General features: G+C 42.4%; 1 protein-coding gene across 1 annotated transcript in view; it reads right to left on the bottom strand.

Annotated features, from left to right (window-relative positions):
* LOC138969152 (hemocyte protein-glutamine gamma-glutamyltransferase-like) overlaps nt 1-16,220 on the bottom strand; it is a 55,539-nt gene extending 39,319 nt beyond the window's left edge. The window contains exon 1 of the mRNA XM_070341877.1: nt 15,861-16,220. Within this exon, the coding sequence (XP_070197978.1) occupies nt 15,861-15,916 (56 nt within the window). The 5' untranslated portion in view covers nt 15,917-16,220. The remainder of the gene's footprint in view (nt 1-15,860) is intronic.
* Nucleotides 16,221-23,127: the final 6,907 nt, after the last annotated feature.

The raw sequence follows: 23,127 nt of genomic DNA on the forward strand, positions 1-23,127 counted from the left end.
CACCTTTTATAGAGAAATAAGAAGGGTTCAAAGTACCATAGCCACCACATATCTGTCCAGATTCGTATATATACATGGTCTACATGGAATGAGAACATCTTTCCACGTGTTTAGAGACCAGGGCCGAGGTGCACGAGAACGATACCAACCCGGTGGCAGCCAGCCCCGCTGTTGGATTGGTTGAAATTGAGATTTATTGTGATTTCAACGAATCAGACCCCGCGGTTTGTTCTCACCCGTTTGGGTGACACCCATCTACGCTTCGTGAACCCCGTCAGCCCAGGGCGGAAGTGCACTAAGCGGAACTGGGTGCCACCAAATGGACGGTACGCAGAGGCGGTGTCGGATTGGTTGAAAATGAGAGCTGTTGTGATTTGAACAAATCCGACCCCGCGGCTTGTTCCCTCCCATTTGGGTGCAACCCGGTTTTGCTTTGTGCACCACAGCCAAGAGATCCACAGCCTGGCAATATTGTGTGCATAGTTGGGTTTTTTTTCATCATGAACTCATTTTGCAGATCGACATAGTTGTCAGTTTCGAAATTAAATCAGAAGAAGAACCGACTAAAATCCCACTGTGAGCAGGAAGCAGCCAAACTGCTAATTTGTGACATGAAAGGGTACCCTGGCCTTTAGTCCACGTAACGCCGCCTGGACGGACCTGCGCTGGTGTATCAATCAATCAATCAATATGAGGCTTATATCGCGCGTATTCCGTGGGTACAGTTCTAAGCGCAGGCATTTTTAAAAAAAAAATTTTATGCAATTTATATCGCGCACATATTCAAGGCGCAGGGATTTATTTATGCCGTGTGAGATGGAATTTTTTTTACACAATATATCACGCATTCACATCGGCCAGCAGATATACAATGGGTTACACCAAAAGGAAAGTACCTTTCACCGTGATAGGAAAATGGTTTTGCGTTACTCTCAGCTCTTACTGAACAGTAGAGCCCCCCCCCCCCCCCCCCCCCTCCCCCCCCCCCCCCCGTTAAGACCTCCACAAATTCGAGAAAAGCAGGTCTTGAAACGGAGGGAGTCTTTCTTCTTCTTCTTCTGCGTTCGTGGGCTGAAACTCCCACGTACACTCGTGTTTTTTGCACGAGTGGAATTTTACGTGTATGACCGTTTTTTACCCCGCCATTTAGGCAGCCATACGCCGTTTTCGGAGGAAGCATGCTGGGTATTTTCGTGTTTCTATAACCCACCGAACTCTGACATGGATTACAGGATCTTTTTCGTGCGCACTTGGTCTTGTGCTTGCGTGTACACACGGGGGTGTTCGGACACCGAGGAGAGTCTGCACACAAAGTTGACTCTGAGAAATAAATCTCTCGCCGAACGTGGGGACGAACTCACGCTGACAGCGGCCAACTGGATACAAATCCAACGCGCTGCCGACTGAGCTACATCCCCGCCCGGAGGGAGTCTTAAAATGGGAGTAAATTTACAGAGGAAATAAATGGAAAATCCAATGAGAAAACAGGGTCTTACAAGGGGGAGTCTTAAATCAGGGGTCCTAAAAGGGAGGTTCCAATGTGGTCCTATTTTCACAGCGCTTGCCTCCATTTATTTATTTATTTGGTAGATCCATCATTAATCCGAAGCAGACTGTAGTCCTGGCAAGGGCCACTTTGCAAGCCGGCTTCTCTTTATATATAATATATATGCAAACATGTCTTTGAAGTGGCGCGCGATAGTGATCCCGGAATGGCCAGCCGGTCAGGAAACTTTATTCCCGGTCATTCAGAAAAAGAAGATTATTTTACATACGATAACAGTTTTGTTCTTCTTTTTACATTTAGTCAAGTTTTGACTAAATGTTTTAACATAGAGGGGGGAATTGAGACGAGGGTCGTGGTGTGTGTGTGTGTGAGTGTGTGTGTGTGTGTGTGTGTGTGAGTGTGTGTGTGTGTGTGTGTGTGTGTGTGTGTGTGTGTGTGTGTGTGTGTGTGTGTGTGTGTGTGTGTGTGTGTGTGTGTGTGTGTGTGTGTCTGTGCGTGTGTGTGTGTAGAGCGATTCAGACTAAACTACTGGACCGATCTTTATGAAATTTTACATGAGAGTTCCTGCGTATGAATTCCCAGACATTTTTTTCATTTTTTCGATAAATGTCTTTTATGACGTCATATCCGGCTTTTTTGTAAAAGTTGAGACGGCACTGTCACACCTTCATTTTTCAATCAAATTGATTGAAATTTTGGCCAAGCAATCTTCGACGAAGGCCAAACTTCGGTATTGCATTTCAGCATGGAGGCTTACAAATTAATTAATGACTTTTGTCATTAAAAATCTGAAAATTGTAATTAAAATTATTTTTTTATAAAACGATCCAATATTACTTATATTCTATTCTTCATCACGTTCTGATTCCAAAAACATATAAATATGTTATATTCGAATTAAAAACAAGCTCTCAAAATTAAAAATATAAAAATTATGATTAAAATTAAATTTCCGAAATCGTTTTAAAAACAATTTCATCTTATTCCTTGTCGGTTCCTGATTCCAAAAACATATAGATATGATATGTTTGGATTAAAAACACGCTCAGAAAGTTAAAACGAAGAGAGGTACAGTAAAGCGTGCTATGCAGCACAGCGCAACCGCTACCGCGGTGAACAGGCTCGTCACTTTCACTGCCTTTTGCACAAGCGGCGGACTACGGTCATTGTGAAAAAATGCAGTGCGTTCAGTTTCATTCTGTGAGTTCCACAGCTTGACTAAATGCAGTAATTTCGCCTTACGCGACTTGTTTTGTGTTACTTTGATTCATGCAACCACTGATTCTACGGCCAGTCTGCTTCCTGTCATTTTTTATTTGTTTTGTTTTTTTAGTCACAAAATGACGATCGAAGATGTTGACCTTCACTTCCTTTCTGCGTCACTACCAGCATGTAAACCATAATAGATCTTTCTTGGCTTTTGCATGTGCTAAGAGTTTTTGTTTTAAATCATTGATGCGAAATATTAAGTGCCTGGCTGCTGACTGTGCAGATTGTTCTTTTTCTCGATTATATATTATCAGTTTCACCGAGGGAAACGATTTTTTTCGCATGCATTTTTTGCGTGGCTCTTCGCAGAGATTTTGTTCTGTCGTTTTGTTAAAAAGAAATTTTGCAGTTTTGTGTCAGCGCTGTCCATCTTTTTTTTTTAATTTGGGGCAAGTCAATTGGGCAAAAGACCTATTTTAATTCTACTTCCTGTTCTCAGGGGTAAGCTCAAGATGTAAGTAACATCACATATATATGTGTCTGTTCAAACTGTGTTTGTGTGAGCCTTTGCACCGCGTCAAACAGTGGGTTGGAAACTAGGCCATTCAATGGTGGGGCGATTTTTTTCTGAACTTATCGCACGTGCGATCGATGGGTTGGGTGAAAGACACCATCTGCTGTGCGGCTTTTGTTTAGCCAAGTATAAACAATGGGCTATTGTGTAAAAGTCTGGCATAGAAATTCACCTGACAATGAAATGCCCTCTCAAGTGTTTTCTGCATCTTTGGAAAGAAATCCTCTCCCTCTGCGTTCGTCGGCTTAAAGGCACAGTAAGCCTCCTGTAAACCATCACAGATACTGTCAGGCTTTTACACACAGTACAAACACTCTTCCATTTGAACGCTCACCGAACGGGAACATCCTAGGTGCCCTACGTAAAGAGCGAGCAATTTTCAAAGAATTAATTTTGCGGAGAGTGCGCAATCGGACCGTGGTGCGTTTTGGCTCTAGACCTAACTTTTAAAATCTAAATAATAAATTGACAGCTTGTTACACAAACATTCTTAAATCATAAAAGAGTTCTTTTTTCATCAAGACAAGATCAGAACAAGAAGTTTTGAAAGTTTGAAAAAAGAAAAGCCCGGAAGCAGGGTCACGCAAGGTCGTGGTTCTCGTAGCAGACGACGGTTTATGCGAGTATCGCCAGTTCCTCTGAACAGTCAATAGCCATCGCTAGAGTTCTTGTGAACCACAGCCGTTTGTTTCGTGCACAGTCAGAGGTACATAATAACGTGCTATTGCAGATAAGCTCACAGCGAATTACAAACTGACGACAACATTGTGAAAAAGGGAAATACTGGATCACACGGGTTCACGATGCCTCAAGGGTAAGATAAACCATGCAAAAATAAATTCTTTGAAAATTGCTCGTTTACGGAGGGCACCTAGGATGTTCTCAAGCGGTGAGTGTTTACATGAAAGGGTGTTTGTACTGTGTGTAAAAGCCTAACAGTATCTGTGATGGTTTACGGGAGGCTCACTGTGCCTTTAAATGTTACTTTTTACCAATGATTTTTTAAACCCGTTGTTGTTGTTGTTCTTCTTCTTCTTCTTTTTCTTCTTCTTCTTGGTGACGATCTTGATGATGATGATGATGATGATGATGATGATGGTGATGATGATGATGATGATGATGATGATGATGATGATGATGATGATGATATTTTTTTTCTATAACCCACCATCAAACTAGCAGTACACTGTCTTTGAGGGTGCAAACAAACTGTTGTAACGCAATCAAGACGGCACATGGGAACATTTCAATCACAGATACAATTCATGCAATGACGTCATCGCATGCAAGATAAATGAGACAAACTGTCACCCGCTGCAACAACGATAATCTATCTTTATTTTCAGAAGAACAGCATCGGAAATATATTGTAAGCAGCCAGACCACTAAAGAACCTTACCGCGACCGTGCTTTGTTTTTGTTCTCACGCTTGGCTTTAGGTATGCGCACGTGCACACCGTTTTGTCCTCCCTTTGTTAAGTGCTCGTTATAATGAAAACAAGCCATCTAATGCGAAGAGACAAGAAAATGCTCAATTACTGTTAAGAGACTCTTAAAAAAGAAAAGTCTCTTGATAAGAAGCGCATGCTACAGGACATGTACCCTTCAGGGGCGGATCACTTGCTTTGTAAGGGGGGGTGCACTTTGAATTGAAAGTGAATGTGATGGGCGCGAAGCGCCCGAAATTGCTAGGGGGGTCCGGGGGCATGCCCTCCCGGAAAAATGTTTGGCCCTAAGAAGCAAAATGGTGCCATCTGGTGCCATTTGAACTTAGAAATGGTCATAGAATCAGCTTTCCAAATTTTTTTATTTTTTGATTTTTTGCTGGAGGGGGGGTGCACCTGCACCCTGTGCACCCCCCCCCCCCCCCCTCGTCCGCCCCTGAAAATGAAAGAAACAAGTACAGGAAAAGGAAAGAATGCCGCTCATCCGAATCACTCATTAAGCCATAGAACAAGAATGTGTTGACAACTCGGCACAGCAGGAGAATAGACATAAACAAATATAGGCTAAGTGATCCAACAGGCAACACGATGCACCATGAAGCAAAATACACTTAGACATAGGCGAAAAAAGCACGCACAAACAGACACAGGCGCTCACACGCACGAATGTACGTGCACACACACACACACACACACACACACACAAACACACACACACACACACCTACACTCAGACACACACACACACACACACACTCACACACACACACACACACACACATACACACACACACACACACACACACACACGCACGCACACACACGCACAGTTTCAAACTCTGACACCCAAAAACATCAAACAAAAACTAACAATGACAACAACTGACTAACGACAACAACAACAATAGCAGTACAGAACCACATACAGAAGAATAGGCACTGAGTATCGAATTCTGAATCTCTGTGTGTGTGTGAGTGTGTGATTTTGCTTTGTTTATTTTCCACAATCACAGGTCACCCGACATTTATCGTTTACTAAGTCAATAAATTTATATTTGTTTTTAGCTATGACTGCCAACCGCCTGCGAATGGCCTTTTTTTCCCCCTTGCAGTGATATAACATCTGTTTATACAGTATTACTGTTTAAACGGACACATATATTCAACCCTGCACCGCCTTGGACTTGAGCTGGTTCTAATCAGAGCACGTTCTAGTAAGAATCTACGCACTGATACGCACGAATACATTTATTTTTTCATTTGGTTGCCAACTGTAAGCTGTTTACAGTGCAGTGTCAACTCATGACAAGCCAAGATGTGTTGAAAAATAGTTGTCCGTTCGGGAGGGATTTGTTTTGGCGTAAAACTCGTGCACAGTTATCTTTTCATTGCGTTTGTCGACTTCAAATGCCTGCATTACTTGTGATAAAAACTGGAGCTGCAAAAAAGGCAAACGAAATATGTTCAAGGAAAAAACTACGAATACGTCTGACACAAATCCGCGTCTGCAGTTATTTGTTCGTTGTGCTTGTCGATTTGAAAGCCTGCGTTGTTTGTAATAAGAACTAAGACTGCAAAAGAGCAAACAAAGGGTGTTAAAGCAAGAAACTAAGTTTGAGACAAATCAGTGCCTGCAGTTATCAGTCCACTGTGCTTGTCGTTTTCAAAAGGTTGCATTGCTTGCGAAAAGAACTGGAACTGCATAAAGGCCACCGTAGCGTAGGGAACTGATTCTGAGACAAATACATTTAGATATGGAAAGGTATCTGCGCAAAATGCCAGGACACTATCGGTGTTGTGCGCATTGCTTGACACTTTTGGTACAAATGAAGCTACAAAAGAACAGCAACTCGTCTACCAAACAAGCTCAATAATTGTTGTCGGTTCTGCTCAAATAAACCCATAAAATGGCTGAAAAACGAATGTCGGTTTACTCTCTCAAAAGGAAACAAAGCTGTTGTTACAATTGTGGAGATCTTGGGCATCAAAAGCGAAAATGTCCAATAATTCAAGGTTATTTCTGTAAAGCTTATGGACATATATCAGAGGATTGTCGTATTGCCAACGTGAAAACAAACCAGGTACGAATGTTTATTTCTTCTGTTGAATCGATAGATCATTCAGAACAAAAACATACACGTACTTCTGTTGCGTGTGAGACTTAAATCATGCTGTGTGGAAGTTGTCGACATAATACCAGCAATATTGTCGCCTTTTAGGCTGTCTGTTTCAATAGTGAGAAGATTACACGAATTATATCATTGTGACTTGACAAGTACAGAATGTGGATTCACTCAACCGTTGGACTCTGACAAAAAGGTCCTTAAAAAGACATATGAAGCCTTTAAAGGTACGTAATTGCATCAGCATGCAACAGGTTTATGATGGGAAGCACAACACACAGGAACTCAAAAGAAGGACAAAAGTTTCTCCCCCCAGCCCACCTTCCCTTCGACCATGCATAGGAGGCGACGCGCCAACTCCATTACCAACACTGACACCAACAATGACAAAAACAAGCTCCTCACGTTTCCTTGTAGCTCTTGCATAACAATAGGTACAGTCATATCTTCTTTATCTGTTTACCGATTGCTCAGACCCAGTCTACTCACACCCCTGCTACCTCAAAAGCCAAACTTAATGGGCATGGAATGTCACAAGGGAATGTTACTGTAAGTATGAGCAAGTTATACAGACAGACAGACAGGCAGACAGACAGAAAGACAGACAGACAGGCTGACAGAAAGATGGACAGAAGGATTCACAGTCAGACACACAGTCGGACACCGAATACAGACAAACGCAGACACACACACACACACACACACACACACACACACACACACACACACACACACACACAAACACTCACACACACGCACACACACACACACACACACACACTCACGAACGCATGCACGCACGTGCGGACGTCCATATGCTTACGTTAGTCTGTCCTGGTATTTGATCACCACAACTCTAACTCTCACTACAATGTTTCTTCGCAGCAAACCAAATCCCAGAGGTCATTTACGGCTGACTGGTGTGGACCACTTTCTAGAAACCGATCTCTCTCGTCCTGTGAAGACCAGAGTTCTGGCATTGTTACTGAGCTACTGCTTCCCGTACTGGAAAAAGACAGACTTAGTGATATTCGCGCTGACGAAGCAGTCAAGCGAGTTGAGGAGACTATTTTTAAAATGATTAAAAACAGCAAGGACCTCATGTGCATTCTTGCGAACAAACAATAGGCCTACCAGCATTTGCAGGAGGAAAAAAGTACAGGGCCGTTGTTCATTCCAAAGACAGAGGAAGATCTACAGAGAGGGGACTTTGACGTAATAATCATACACTCCCTCCATGGCTATGTCCATCTGGAAGTCAAGGTAAATGTGGTTTAAATGTCCATCTATACAAGAAAAATGGAGTTCAGAATAAACTGTAAATGCTGTTTCCAGAAAATATGATTTCAAATCAAGAGGGAAATGTTGATAACGAGGAAAAAATCACTTTCACATAGCCATTGATGGGATAGGTGGGGTTTTTTGCTTGGAAAACAAGAAGGATCATACATTTAAAAAGGTGTGGCTATATAATATTTCGTTCCTTAAAAGAATTACAAGTAGGTTTTTCAAGGCTAAGTTTAATTATATGTTATTACATTTTTTTTTTTTTTTACTGAAGCTGAAAATAATGACTGGTATGGGTTTTGATTTTTCTTACCTCATTAAATAATACCCCCAATTGTTTCTTTGTACATGCTTGGTAAAGAAGACACGGTATTTAAATCTTAGGTTTGTATAGCTTGGTGATACAATGTTGCAGGCACTCAATGTTGTTATCATACTGGCACTACTTTTGATAGAAAGACAAAAACTATACAACTCTTCAAATGACATTCAATTTGGGGTTGATACAAAAATAGTCCGCTCCAACAGCTGCCACCTTTTGAGAAAGATAGCAACACTGAGGCTGAATGTTCATCCTAAAAGTATCATTTGTCTAGTGTGTTTCTTGTTTGTTCAATTTAAACATCGATTTCTTTTGTCCCATCGCTGGGAAATTCGGGTCGCTTCCTCCCAGTGGAAAGCTAGCAGCAACGGAGTCGCGCTACCCAGGTGTCTGCGTGTTTAGGAGTATTCAGCCACCTGCACTTATGGCAGAATGACCAAGGTCTTTTACGTGCCATTGTGGTGACACGGGGGGTGGGACATGGCTTCCGTCTCTGGGTCTGCACATAAAGTTGACCCGTGTCCGTCCCGGCCCGAATTCGAACCTGCGACCTTCCTATCACAAGTCCAGTGCTCTACCAACTGAGCTACCGGGCCCCCGGTATATTATATGAGTTATAAGAATAAATAATATCTCAATTTGAATTTATTGCCACTACGAACGTTAGTGCAGGACTGAAGGGTTGAGAAAATTAGGAGTTACGCTTAACATTGTGTGATATGTGCGATAAAAATGAATTAGGTGATGAGTTTCACTATTTGTTCATTTGTACCGACGAAAGTATAGTGTCTGAAAGAAGAAAATTAATTAGTCCTTATTACCGATCTCACCCAAATTGTTTAAAATATGAACAGTTAATAATTGTAAATCTAAGATAAAACTAATGAAGCTAGCAAGATTTGTAGCCCATGTTATGATTTTAGTATGTTAGCGTTACATCTAGTTTCTTTATTGGTATGTATATGTATGTAATACATGCTTTTGTTTTGTTTTGTGTTTTTACAAAAGATGCATGGCATAATGGTATTGCCAATTTATTTCGGCTGTATATTATCGTTGTCCGCTTAATGTATACATATTATCTGTCTGATTTCTTACCTGATTTTGTTAAACCTATTTTTCTTTTCTTTTTGTTTGTATGTATGGAAGTATATAGTATTGTTGTATTTGTCCGCTCAATTTGTATACATATATTAACTGTCTGATTTGTTACCTTTTTTTGTTAAAGTTATATCTTTGTTTCAAAGCCCTCTGGGCCCAAAACAATAAAATACTTGACTTGACTTGACTTGACTTGACTTGACTTGACTTGGACACCCACTGGCTATGGTACACTGCGTCCAGGTGTCAGTCTCAGCTGATCATCTTCCATTTCGGGCGTTGACACTAGAAAGGCAGCTACAACTGGCCTCTGTCTGTGTATGTGTGTGTATGGGTTTAGGGGGGGGGGAGGGTGATGTACGTTTGTGTGTGGGGAGGTGTTTGTATGTGGAGGTGTTGTGTGTGTTGGGGTAGGGGTGTCAGTGTGTGTGTGTGTGTGTGTGTGTGTGTGTATGGGTGTGTGTGCGTGTTGCTTAATGCTAGCTGTAACCGAACAATTCATGGGCGATCGAAGCGTGTTGTTTGTTTGTTTGGTTGGTTGGATTATTTTAATTGTTTTAATGAGCTACTTATCGGTGGATCATGATGCTTCAGAAGAACGTGACTGGAAGCTTGCTGAACCAACCAAATATATGTGCGGAAAACAACGTATACACATGGGACATTGCAGACGACTAAAGTAAGACGTCTGTGTCTACGTTCTTGTTTACTAAGCCAGTAAACTTAACTGTGTGAATAACATTGCTTGAGAAATAAGTGATTGTAGGCGTTATGATGTCTCGTTTCGTGCTAGCCATACGTGTTTCGGTCTATTTACTTGGCCAGGAATCAGGAAAGTCACAATACTTTAGAATTTACTGACTGCTTGAATTGTGAACTTGTGCAATTTTAAAGAGTGCCCTTCCAAGAAATGCATTGGAATAAAACATGATTTGTTAACGTGTGTGTGTGGGTGTGTGTGTGTGTGGGTGGGTGTGGGTGTGTGTGTGTGTGTGTGTGTGAGTGTGTTTTCTGACTTTTGGGGGACAATTGCGCGCAGTACAGTCTAGTAACTGTATAATTGGGCGAAGTCAACTTCGATAAGTCTACTTCATGCAGCTCGTTGCACGAAGCTTTGGCACTGATTTCCGATAAAAAAAAATGACTTCGCGAAGTCTTCTTCGGGTCCATTGATAAAGAGCTTTAAGAAGGGCATCAGAAGATGTCTTTTATGTGGGAGAGGTCTTCTCGGTTCACCTTCCCGAGGCTCTGAGGGAGGGGAGGAGGGGGGGGGGGGGGGTTGGGGGGCATCACACCACATGAAACACTGTTTCGTGCCGGCTTTGCCGAAATCGGTTGCCATGATCTACTTTTCTGTGAATAGATCCTAGCGGTAAATTTACAGACGCAACTTGGTCTTTGAAGGAACGCCAAATTGTGCATCGCCGCGGATATTTTGAGTGGCAAGAATGCGTTTTTGTTATAACGCTATCACCGTGTTTGTTTGTGCCTGTGTAATGCGTGTTTGGACAAGTAGTCGACGAGAGAATGAGGAAACAATGATGGGGTCTGGGAAGCCGTGCGCGTGTTTGTGTGTGCCGGCGGCAGCGAGGGAGGGGATGGGGGGGGGTGTACGTGTAGGTGTGTGTCAGTGTGTGTAACAGAGTGTGTGTGTGTGTGTGTGTGTGTGTGTGTGTGTGTGTGTGTGTGTGTGTGTGTGTATGTGTGTGCGTATGAGTGTGAGTGTGTATGTGTGTGTGTGTGTTTTTGCTTGCTTAAACGTAGGACCCAAGTTACTAAAAACGAGGAAGATATAGCTTAAAAAAAACACTAAAAAAACAGTCAATCATAGACAGAAAACAAGTATACAAAAACACATTCTGGACAGATTATAATGATGTACCCACAAAATGCAAATCAGACGTCACCACAAAATTCAACAGGGTAGAGATATATAGACTGCAGAGACAATCATACACTGACTGACCAACAAAACCGAACAGGGCAGGGAGAGAGACGAAGACGCACACGTAACTGGTGCCCATCGCATTACTGCTGAGCAATGTTGAGCAAAAGACAAAGCAGAACGGCGCAACAAATAAATTGAGTCTCTGAATGCATACACTGATGCACCACCGTCGTTGGCATCTTGGAGCGTCTTTCTGTGCGATGCGAGACAACTCCAGAAAAACTCATGCATGACAGGGCTACTACTTTGCCTGCAGTTGTTTCCCCTCGGAATATTGAAAGAGGTACCGATACAACAGACAACGATATTACGGACAGCAGCTGGTTGGGAATGGGTATGTGTGCGTGAATGTGTCGTTTTGGGGGTTGGGGGTCTGAGAGTTGTGTGTGTGTGTGTGTGTGTGTTGGCATCTGAGTATAATTATGTGTGTGTGTGTGCCGGTGTGTGTGTGTGTGTGTGTGTATGTGTGTATGTGTGTGTGTGTGTGTGTCAATGTCACAATGTGTGTGTGTGTGTATATATATATGTATGTGTGTGTGTGTTTTGTGCCTGCGTGCTTGCCGGTGTGTCTGTGTGCGTGCGTACGTACGTGTCTGCCTATCTGTCTGTGTGTCTCCTTGTACGTGTATCTATCTATCTGTCTGTCTGTCTGTCTGTCTACGCATGTGCTCACACTAAATCCCTTTACACCTGACTTGCTCAGCCTGAAATCAAGGCGATAGGAATCTGGCGCTATCAAGTTATGCACATGCCACAACCACTTTGGAAAGCCTGCCTCGAGCTCTTCTAGCAAATAAACCTGGCATGGTTAACTGAGTGTCTTCTTTTCCCTACAGACTGGATTGGGGGATAGTTGATTGTCTCTGATTTAAGATAAAGCATGTAAATGAGAAATTATGTGTACAAACAGAAAACATACAGTTACCATGTTTGTTATCACGTGTTTATTGATTGATTAAAATTTTGGAGAAAAAAAAACCTCTTCAATTCATCTCCGTCATATTATTCAAACACTCGAAATAACCTTGCCTTGTCAAGGCCCCGCATCGATTTGTTTAAAACTAGTTTTTCTTATTCTGGTGCGTTCCTTTGGAATTCACTACCTGTAAATATCAAGTCATGTCTGTCATTATCTTCTTTTAAAAGACAGCTCCGAAAGCACCTCTCTAACGACTAAGTCGGTGTACACTTTGTGCGAGTGTGTGTGAGGATGTGTAAAAGAGAAAGTGTATAGTATGCTTCCATTAACAAGCACACTTTTGAATTTTTAATTTTTATTTTGTTATACCTTTCCCTATTGTTTGTTTGTTTTAATTTTTGTTTTAATATTTTTTTTTTAACTCAACTCAACTCAACTCAACTCAACTCAAATTTTATTGGCTTCAATTTTCATAGAAGAATTTGTCTTGCGCTTGGGAGAAAGTAAGAGTATAACATATAAAAACAGCATTCATATCACATTTCATGTATCACACACAGTAATCACTAGTATAAGCCTACAATTATCACATTTGTACCTGTATCATACATGCAAATAAATAGTATCACATTTCCACGTATCACACACAATATATACATTACATAACATACAGCAAGCTTCCATCTCCCGCTCTACACGCACGCACGCACACACACACACACACACACACACACACACACACACACACACACACACACACACACATACACCACGACCCTCGTCTCGATTCCCCCCTCTATGTTAAAACATTTAGTCACAACTTGACTAATTGTAAAAAACAAGACTAAAAACAAGCAACGATGATAACAGCAAGATTAACAACACGAGCAACACCAAGAGCTACAACAACCACAAAAACAAATGACAACCCACAACAACATAAGAAGAAGAAAAGAAGAAGAAGAAGAAGAAAAAGAAGAAGAAGAAGAAAAAGAAAAAGAAGAAGAAGAAGAAGAAGAAGAAGAAAAAGAAGAAAAAGAAGAAGAAAAAGAAGAAAAAGAAGAAAAAGAAGAAAAAGAAGAAGAAAAAAAAGAAGAAGAAGAAGAAGAAGAAGAAGAAGAAGAAGAAGAAGAAGAAGAAGAAGAAGAACAACAAGAAGAACAAGAAGAACAAGAAGAACAAGAAGAACAACAACAACAACAACAACAACAACAACAACAACAACAACAACAACAACAACAACAACAACAACAACAACAACAACAACAACCAGACATGCAGAAATAACAACAACAGCAGCAAGAGCAACAACAACAACAACAACAACAACGACAAAAACGCATGTTCCAATCACTCGTTCTCAGTTCTGGCATTTTGCAAGTATACCCTCTCCCTTCGACCTCCGAACCTCAGTTGTGCCGATCGCTCGTTCTGGCGTTTGTATTGCTATTCTGTTTGGTGTGTATTTTGATGATGTTTTCTTCCACGGACACTTTCTCATTACCTGGGTCCACGGTCAGGGAAGATGTTTGGCAGTAATTCATTCGAGCAGTTGCCAGTTGTGTGGGCGTACTTAGTCATTCGAGCGACCTGCAGTTAACGGCCGTAACTGACAAACGTGCGTGTGCGTTTGTTTGTTTGTTTGTTTGTTTATTTGTTGCTTAACGTCCAGCCGACTACGCAGAGCCATATCAGGACGAGGAAGGGGGGGGATGAAGGGGGCCACTTGTCAAGCGATTCCTGTTTACAAATGCACTAACCCATTACTTGTGTCCCAGCAGGCTTTAGTAAAACTAAATTAATACCTACTGGAAGATTACCAGTTTCCAGTATGTTAAAATAGGCTTAACCTATCTACTGCTGGACTTACATCAGAACACTAACAGATTAAACTATACATGAATCGCGAGACAAGCGGCAAGAGAAGAGATTTTTGGAAAAAATACAGGTGAATGAGCAAGAAGGCAGAAAAAAGAAAAGAATTCATGAAGAAAAAGAGAGCATGACAGGAAAGAGGAACCAAAAATCTACCTAACAGCAAACTAGAAAGCTCCTGCGGTTCCAAAAACAGGAGGGGCCTTTAATTTCATAACCGCAGTGCCCCACTGCGGGAGTGCGTGTGCGTAAAGATGCATCACATGCGATGCTTAGATCATTCACCCTACTGTGTTCTCACCCCCATAAAAACAACACCTCCTGCCTCTCCATTCCTCCCCCTCCCCCTCCATCTCAACCCCCCCCCCCCCCTCCTCCTCCCCCTTGTTCCATCATTGCTTTTTAGCGTCGGTAATTGAGAGATATCTAAAAGCTTTTACTGATTACATACACAGTCTTTGGGCTTGCAAGAGTGGGAAAGTAGGCTATACGAGGGATGGATGGCAAAAATCGAAGACTTTATACTTTACAGGTTTGTGCATTTTTTTCGTCATTCCTTTTCGGCGACAGCACTGCCTTGCAAGACATCGACAAACAGTGTGTGATAATGATAAGCTTTGTTTATCTCATATTAACTGTTCGTTTGTCTGTCCACAATTAAAAAAAAAAAAAACATTTGGTCGATGTGATCTCCACTGACACAGTCTTTCCTGCTTCACAGTAACATGTTTTACGGTCGATTTGATAGTTTCACTCTGAGAAAGTCTGCATCAGATTCAAAATTAGACATCATGGCGTCTCCATAGTCAGAACGATAGTCTGACGTAATAACTGATGACGCCACAGAGACGAATTTGCGCACATCACGTTCAAGAAATTAACCCACCCCCGTCCTACGGATGCCAACAACTTTTTTCCCAACCCTCGTACCCTACATTTCAGCACACTCTCGGAAATCAAGGGAAGTGCAGACTCGTGTACTTGTGTGGGTGGGAAGTCCCCGTTTCAAGACAAATTCAGACTGACGGTCCATTAGGCAGTTAAATTTGCCCCGTCTCAGTGGTTGTCAAGTCGTTGGAACGTTGGAATGGCTATGTCTCGCTGCCATGACCTCGAACTGACGTGAAGGTCATTCTCTTTAAGCGAGGGAATATTATCAGAATTTTCACTCGAAGAAGCACGAACAGTACAGATTTGACACATATTTTTCTCTTTTTCTTAGTTTCATTGGGGGGGGGGGGGGAGGGGGGGCGGTGTTTAGGTAACCAAGGTGTTAGTTATTGTATACTCAAATAGGACCGTTATGACGTCGTTTACAATAAATTATTATGATGACAAAGTCATAGACAATGATGATGATGATGATGATGATGATGATGATGAGGATGATGAGGATGATGAGGATGATGGTGATGATGGATGGTGGAGGTGATGACAGACAGCCAGAGAGGCAGGTAGGTAGGCAGAGATAGAAATACAGACAGATACACAGACACTGAGACAGAGACAGACAAAGTTAGAAATCACTGTGAAAGCATAGGTCAACTTACCTTTGCCCCTCCGGCTGTATGTCGTATTTCTCGCTGTGACGATGCATGTTTGGCATTGTTGCTTTGGCTGACACACACGCCAATCAGATTGTGTTCACTCCACTGAACTGAGTTATCACTCTGGGGTGCACGCTTAACTCTTTTGCAGTTTTTCACTGTCAAGTGTTTGTTTCAAAGAAACAGATGAATTCCTTCTTGACACAAAGAAAAATGTCATCTACGATATTTTGCTCCTTTTTGTCTTTATCGGCACTGTGTGCTGTGTTTCAAAGGGGAACAGGTTCACCAAAGAACAGAAAATAAACACTGAAGTAAAAGCAAAATAGTCTCCGATGTTCTCGAGACTCCCTTCCGTCTAATGCAATGTTTAGTGTGGGCTGTCGGTGTTTCGAGGAGGTGCAGAATATATATCTATTAAACCTGTTTTGATGCAAAAGGGGAAAAAGGTAAATTATGATGAACGACTTTTCGTTTCAGTTCTGAAACGTACGATGTCTGTTGAGTTTCGAAGAGGAAAACTACTAGCGAAGCGAAATTTCACACAGATACAGATGCTGTTTTGTTTCAACTGTGTCCACTTTCAGACTTTATAATATTGCAGTCTGTCTGACTCAAAGTGAAGAATGGTAAGTCAGCGGAACCTCAAATCACATATACCATTCTTGCCAGTGCCAGCTAGAGTTCTTCAGAATGATGCTGGTTTCTCTGTTGTTGCAACGATGTTAGTCTTCCCAGATAAAAACTCGAGTCACTGCACCAGCACAAAGAGAAGAATTTTTTTTTTTAATGCAGAGGTATTTCTTGTTTTCCGTTACGTTGTGTGGCATGTACAACTCTCTCTCTCTCTCTCTCTCTCTCTCTCTCTCTCTCTCTCTCTCTCTCTCTCTCTCTCTCTCTCTCTCTCCCTCCCTCTCTCGCTCTCTCTCTCTCTCCCTCTCTTTCTCCCTCTCTCTCGCTCTCTCTCTCTCTCTCTCTCGCTCTCTCTCTCTCTCTCTCTCGGTGCACCCTCTCTCTCTCTCCCCCTCTCTCCCCCTCTCTCTCTCTCTCTCTCTCTCTCTCTCTCTCTCTCGGTGCACCCTCTCTCTCTCTCCCTCTCTCTCTAGCTCTCTCTCACTGTGCACCCTCTCTCTCAGCCGCGTCTCTCTCTCTAGCTCTCAGTCTCTCTCTCTCGGGTTGACTTTCCGGTTAGCCTCACACCGGCTCCTCTCATTTCTGGCACACGTTAAAAAGGGTACAAATGTGCTGAAAACGCCACCCAGCTGTTTCGTTTGTACATGCTGTATTGCTGTACTTTCCAAGTCCAAACTATCTTCACAAAGCAAAGCGAAGCAATCCCAAAAACTGAGCAAAAGAAATCTTCTTCTTCTTCTTCTTCGTTCATGGGCTTAGACTCCCACGTACACTCGTATCTAGCACGAGTGGAATTTTACGTGTATGACCGTTTTTACTACCCCGCCATTTAGGCAGCCATAGCAAAAGAAATGAAAGCCGGTTTGTTAATGTGCTCTTTTTTATCGTCTGAACTGACACAGACACTGTGAACCTTTTGCTCCGTCCTAAGTTCAAGCATAAATTTTCATTAGTTGACGAATACGTACCACCAACAGAATGCGTCGTGAGAAGGCTCGGCAATTGTTTTGATCATTGGCACAACAACAAAAATAGATACACTGTTTGTTTTGTTTTGATGTGTGGGTTTTGTTGTGTGGGTTTTGTTGTAGTTTTGTTGTTGTCGTTCTTGCACTTGGCATGTTTTCCCTACTGCCTAAATTCAGTTTCACTGAGAATAAGCCTCAGTTACGCGGTCAGCCGGTTTATATGTTATCATTCCCTCACTCAAAAACAGATTTGTGTAAGGACGTTGGGGATTGTATTTATAGAGTTTCCGGTTTTCAAAACACTCAACACAATCACTGCCATAATTATATAATATACCCATTCACTGACAGTTTGCTGAAGGGCCGCAACGCGTGAGGCAAGGCCTTGACGTCAGTCGTCTTGTACCTACAATCAAGACAAGGACATCTGTGCCGTGTGCTCAAGCAAGTTAACTTATTGCGAGCAGTAGTTTTGTTAAAAACGCAACAACAACAAAGTAAAACAAGAACTATATCTGAACATACTCGGATAAAATGCACTCATCCTATCTGGAGTTGCTCGTGTGAAGTTGAGTCTATCTTTCAATCTTGCTCAAAAGTTTTACCTGGAATAACAGTGAAAAAGACAAATTCAACTCCTGAAAACCCTCAAAAAGTTCAGTTTACCTCACACAATAGGAAAGAAACAGTCAGCTCCTATCCCAAAGGAAACAACTTTAGCTCCTTCAACTTTAGCTACCCCCTGCAGCATGAACAAGCATTCAACAGAAACATTTAAGATCCTGCAGCAAAGGAAGACTAATTTCAATTCTTACAAATCACACAGGAAGAATGTAGGTCAACAAAAACACCCACGCGGATACTGACACGCTATGCCAGCTGTGACAAGGCCTTGCACGTGAACTTCGGGGCCGGCGGAACAGAAACAGTCGTTGTTACTGGCACACACAAAAAGCATTCCACTCGTCACGCGTTCTTCGGAAAATACTCCTCCTCCGCCAGCGGTACACGCACAAAGATAATGTACCACCGCACTGCCAAAGAACAGAATGCACAAAGATAGTGTACTGTCGCACAGCCAATGTACAAAATGCACAAAGATAGTGCACTGCGGCCTCCGTAAAGTACAGTATGCACGGCACAGATAATTATTCTACCGTTTTCACGTCAGAAGAGGCGGTAGAGCATCTCTGGTATGCAATTAGTAGCACCCATAAACAAAACGCATTGAACCACAACCGAGTCCTTGTCAGTCGTTGGCAAAATATATGCCAGCGGCTGTTCCTGCTGCTGCTAACTCACATAGAATCCCACGGAGTTCGCTTTTGTCCATGCTGCTTTCTGCTAGAGGCCGTTTCTTGGCCATCATCCAAAGACAAAACGGGACAGCGCACAAGAAAATCCGGTATATTGCAATTTTCTTCTTTTTTTCTTTTTTTCTTTCTTTGACTTCTTTGGCTTTAACAATATGAGTTTTAAGGAAATGTACTAGTGCAAAGGATGGGGAACAACATGCGCCATGCAGATTCTTTCTAGTCAGTCTTTCATAGTTTGGAAATATCGAGCTTCAAAATTGAAAGCACCAGTAGGTTCGTACAGAAGACTTGTGGTATCTGTATAGACTGGACCCTGTTGTTTCCAAAACCTTCAAAATCCACTGATCATCAATGTACACCTCTCCAATTTTCAGCGCGTAATCGGAAAGTGTGTTTGCGACTTATACCGACTTTTCCGGACACTGACACATTAAATAAAGATGCTGTGACCTCTTCGGTTCACTTCTTCACACCACACGCAGGATTGGGGAGCAACAAGGTTAAAACACTTCTGAATCTTTCTCAGTGGTGCAGTCTCTCTCTCTCTTCTTGGTATGTTTATTTTTTTGATAGTTCATCTAGCGTACAAAGAATTGCACCGGTACACTGACACGCCGTGGCACCATCTCTGGCTCAGACGCGACCAATTATTCTACACTGACGAGATAAAGAAATGGCTGATTCTTTAGAGTTTCCGACTTTTACCCCCTCTCAGTCTGTCTCGCCCCCCAACCCGCACGATCTAGCCCTTTTACCTAGGCTTGCACGAAGAAGACAGAGCGAAGTAGTAGACTTCAGTCAGTTCTTCCCACTCAGTCGAGTCTATCTTTCTCTCACTCACTCTCTGCATACCCCCTTCACAACAGACTTCCGCGAAGATCTCTCTCTCTCTCTCTCTCTCTCTCCTAGTCACTCTCTCTCTCTCCTAGTCACTCTCTCTCTCTCTCTCTCCTAGTCACTCTCTCTCTCTCTCTCTCCCTCTCTTTTCTTTCCGTTCTCCCCAACAACACCCCTATCCCCACCATACCCCAACCTCCCTCTCTCTCAGGCTCTCTGCTATCCTTGGTCTGCAACCAACCCCTGCTCAGCTCCCCCTACCCTGCCCCAACCCCTACCCTTCCCCCTACCCTGCCCCAACCCCTCCTCAGCACCCCCCACCCCTTCCCCCTACCCCTACCCCTACCCCAACCCCTCTCCGTGTTTCTCTGATCTGTGGTGCCAACGACGGACGAACTGACAGCAAAACACTTCTCGCGTTAACAGATGCTGGCGAGGAAACAGCCTCGATCCTCCTGCCTCACTTTGGCTTCTTCCTCTTCTTCTTCTTAATTCTTCTGCCCCAGTCGTGCTCGATAGCAAACGACGTCATGCGGCCAGATTATCTATCTACACGTTTCCCCCAAAATATATAATTCACCTGTGGCGGAGGTGTGCGTGTAGTCTTTTAGGGGCCTGTGTGTATGTGCTCAGTGTTGCGGCTGGGTCTAAGCTGAGTTCAGTGAGTGAAGGGAAAAAAAAGAAATAAACAAGAAATGAAAGTTCTGACCAAATAAACTCTTCCTGCATTTACAAAGCCATGTTCTTTTTGCAGTCGGTGGCGCAACCGCGCACGCGTGCACACCGTAACGTCATAGACACACACACACACACACACACAGGCTGTGTACTTCGTGTACACTATATTGGGGTGTGCACGTTAAAGATCCCACGATTGACAAAAGGGTCTTTCCTGGCAAAATTGTATAGGCATAGATAAAAATGTCCATCAAATACCCGTGTGACTTGGAATAAAGGCCGCGAAAGGTGAACATTCGCCTAACAGGCTTGAGGTTTGCTGGTCGATGTGAATGCGTGATATATTGTGTAAAAAATTCCATCTCACACGGCATAAAGCGCTTTGAACTTCGGATAAGGCGCTATATAAATAAAGAGAATAAAAATAAAAAATACATACGTACACACCGTCACTACACACACACACACACACACACACACACACACACACACACACACACACACACACATACCATGAATGAAAGTTGTCCCGAAACAAAATGAATAATAACTAAATCAAAACTAACCAACGAACAAACCAAGTATTACTCAACGTCACCTTACCCAACAAAACTGACAGTATACTTATTCCTTCGGTTGGAGGGATTAGCGCAACACACTGATTCAGTCGGATCGTCTCAACAAGGAAAACTGATACAATGGATGCATCGTTGCTGTTCCGGTGACCGCAGATGGAACGGAAATTCCGCAGGCGTCGCCTAAATTCGAAGACACTACTGTGACAATCTCAAGTCACACTACACAGCCTCTTGTACAGGCTAACCTGCCTATAACGATCACCGAAATGACCGACCAAAAGTGTTCGTTATAGGCAGGCAGTCGCTATGGAAATTGAGTTGAATTAAAAGACAAACGCGTCTGGTATTGTTCTGAATGGTGAGTCGTTGTGAGCGGATGGCCGCTGTCGAGAGGTGGTCGCGGCAAGGAAAGGTTTGACTGTATTACACTCTGCAACGCATTTTTCACGAATGGCTGTTTGCTGTGTAGGAAACAGAGATACTTTCAAACCTCAGCACCACTTGATGGCGACCGCTAATGCCAAATATGGGTTTATCTATTTGACTTTGGTCATTGTTTTGTGTTTTTCATGTGCTAGGATACCGTCCTTCCCATGTAAACGACAAAGGAAATCATCATACTTTTCCGGGCGTGTATGTAAAAAGCAACCATCCTTCCACTTGGTCACATACCAGAACTCCACAGCATGTATGCGTTCTGTTGACGGTGTGTGTGTGTGTGTGTGTGTCACGGCCCGTGTGTGTGTGTGTGTGTGTGTGTGTGTCTGTCTTGATTCTGGATTATGGAACGTTAGCAGACTATCTGCATGTTTTTGGATTTCTTATTTACACTGCAGACACTATAGACATTACATTTAAATTTGATCTGACGTAGGGGGACGATTTTCATATCCGATGTCAGTTTATCTCTTATTGCGTATATAGATATAGCCAGGTTTTTCAGGATGCTTCAGGGATTTCTCACCCTGTATCTATACTCAGGCTTTTGCAGGTGCAAAGCATCGTTGTTGTTGTTTGTTGTTTGTTGTTGTTGTTTGTTGTTGTTGTTTGTTGTTGTTGTTTGTTGTTGTTTGTTGTTGTTTGTTGTTGTTGTTTGTTGTTGTTTGTTGTTGTTTGTTGTTGTTGGTTGTTGTTGGTTGTTGTTGGTTGTTGTTTTTGTTGTTGTTGTTGGTTGTTGTTGTTGTTGTTGTTGGTTGTTGTTTGTTGTTGTTTGTGTTTGTTGTTGTTGTTGTTTGTTGCTGTTTGTTGTTGTTGTTTGTTGTTGTTTGTTGTTGTTGGTTGTTTGTTGTTGTTTGTTGTTGTTGTTTGTTGTTTGTTGTTGTTGTTTGTTGTTGTTGTTTTTTGTTGTTGTTGTTGTTGTTGTTTGTTGTTTGTTGTTGTTTGTTGTTGTTGTTTGTTGTTGTTGTTGTTGTTGTTCGTTTGTTTCTTTCTTTCTTTGCTTGATTAGTTTTATGATTTGACCCATAAATCCATTAATGCAAACGGTTTTGAGCTGAAATTCACTCTGTGTTACCATTATAAGTCTGAAAACGCTAGAAATGTAATATATAGTCAGAGCCACAGGTTAGTGCTTCCTTTTAGTTTGTTCGTTTGCTTGTTTGTTTGTTTGTTTGTTTCTTTCTTTCTTTCTTTATCTTTTCTTTCTTTCTTTCTTTCTTGGAGGGGGGGGGGGGTGATATTGTGGCAAACGGATATTGTATTTTAATCGGAAAGGAAACTGCACTTTAAAACGCAGCCAAACTATGCTAAACGGTAAAAATTATGTTCCAAATGCAGAGTGGCGTTGCACTTGGCTCGCAGCATCCGGAATTAGTGGCAAGGAAACTCAACTCGCGACTGCTGTCATGCAAAATTGCGTTAGTGACAATTATATCAATTGAGATAGAAAGCTGGAATGTTGGTGGAGTGTGAGTGTGAGGGGTGTGTGGAAGTGTGTTCAGGCGTCAAGTCTTGTAAACAATGTGTGTGTGTGTGTGTGTGTGTCAGTGTGTGTGTGTGCGTGTGTGTGTCAGTGTGTGTGTGTGTGCATGCGTGCGTGCGTGTGTGTGTGTGTAATGTTCTTATACCACAGTGTTTGCGTGTATGCAAGTGTGTCCAAGTGTGTGTACGCGCGCGCGAGTAGGCGTTTGGCATTGCAATAGTGGGAGCACAAGCTCGTGCAATTCGTGTAATCATATTGGAAAAAAATAATTTTTTTGTATTTAAGAACGTGCTTTATATTGACAGAGACATAGATATGTCTCTGATATTGAGCACTCCA

Source organism: Littorina saxatilis, linkage group LG1 (genome assembly GCF_037325665.1).
Source record: "Littorina saxatilis isolate snail1 linkage group LG1, US_GU_Lsax_2.0, whole genome shotgun sequence".
Lineage (NCBI taxonomy): Eukaryota > Metazoa > Mollusca > Gastropoda > Littorinimorpha > Littorinidae > Littorina > Littorina saxatilis.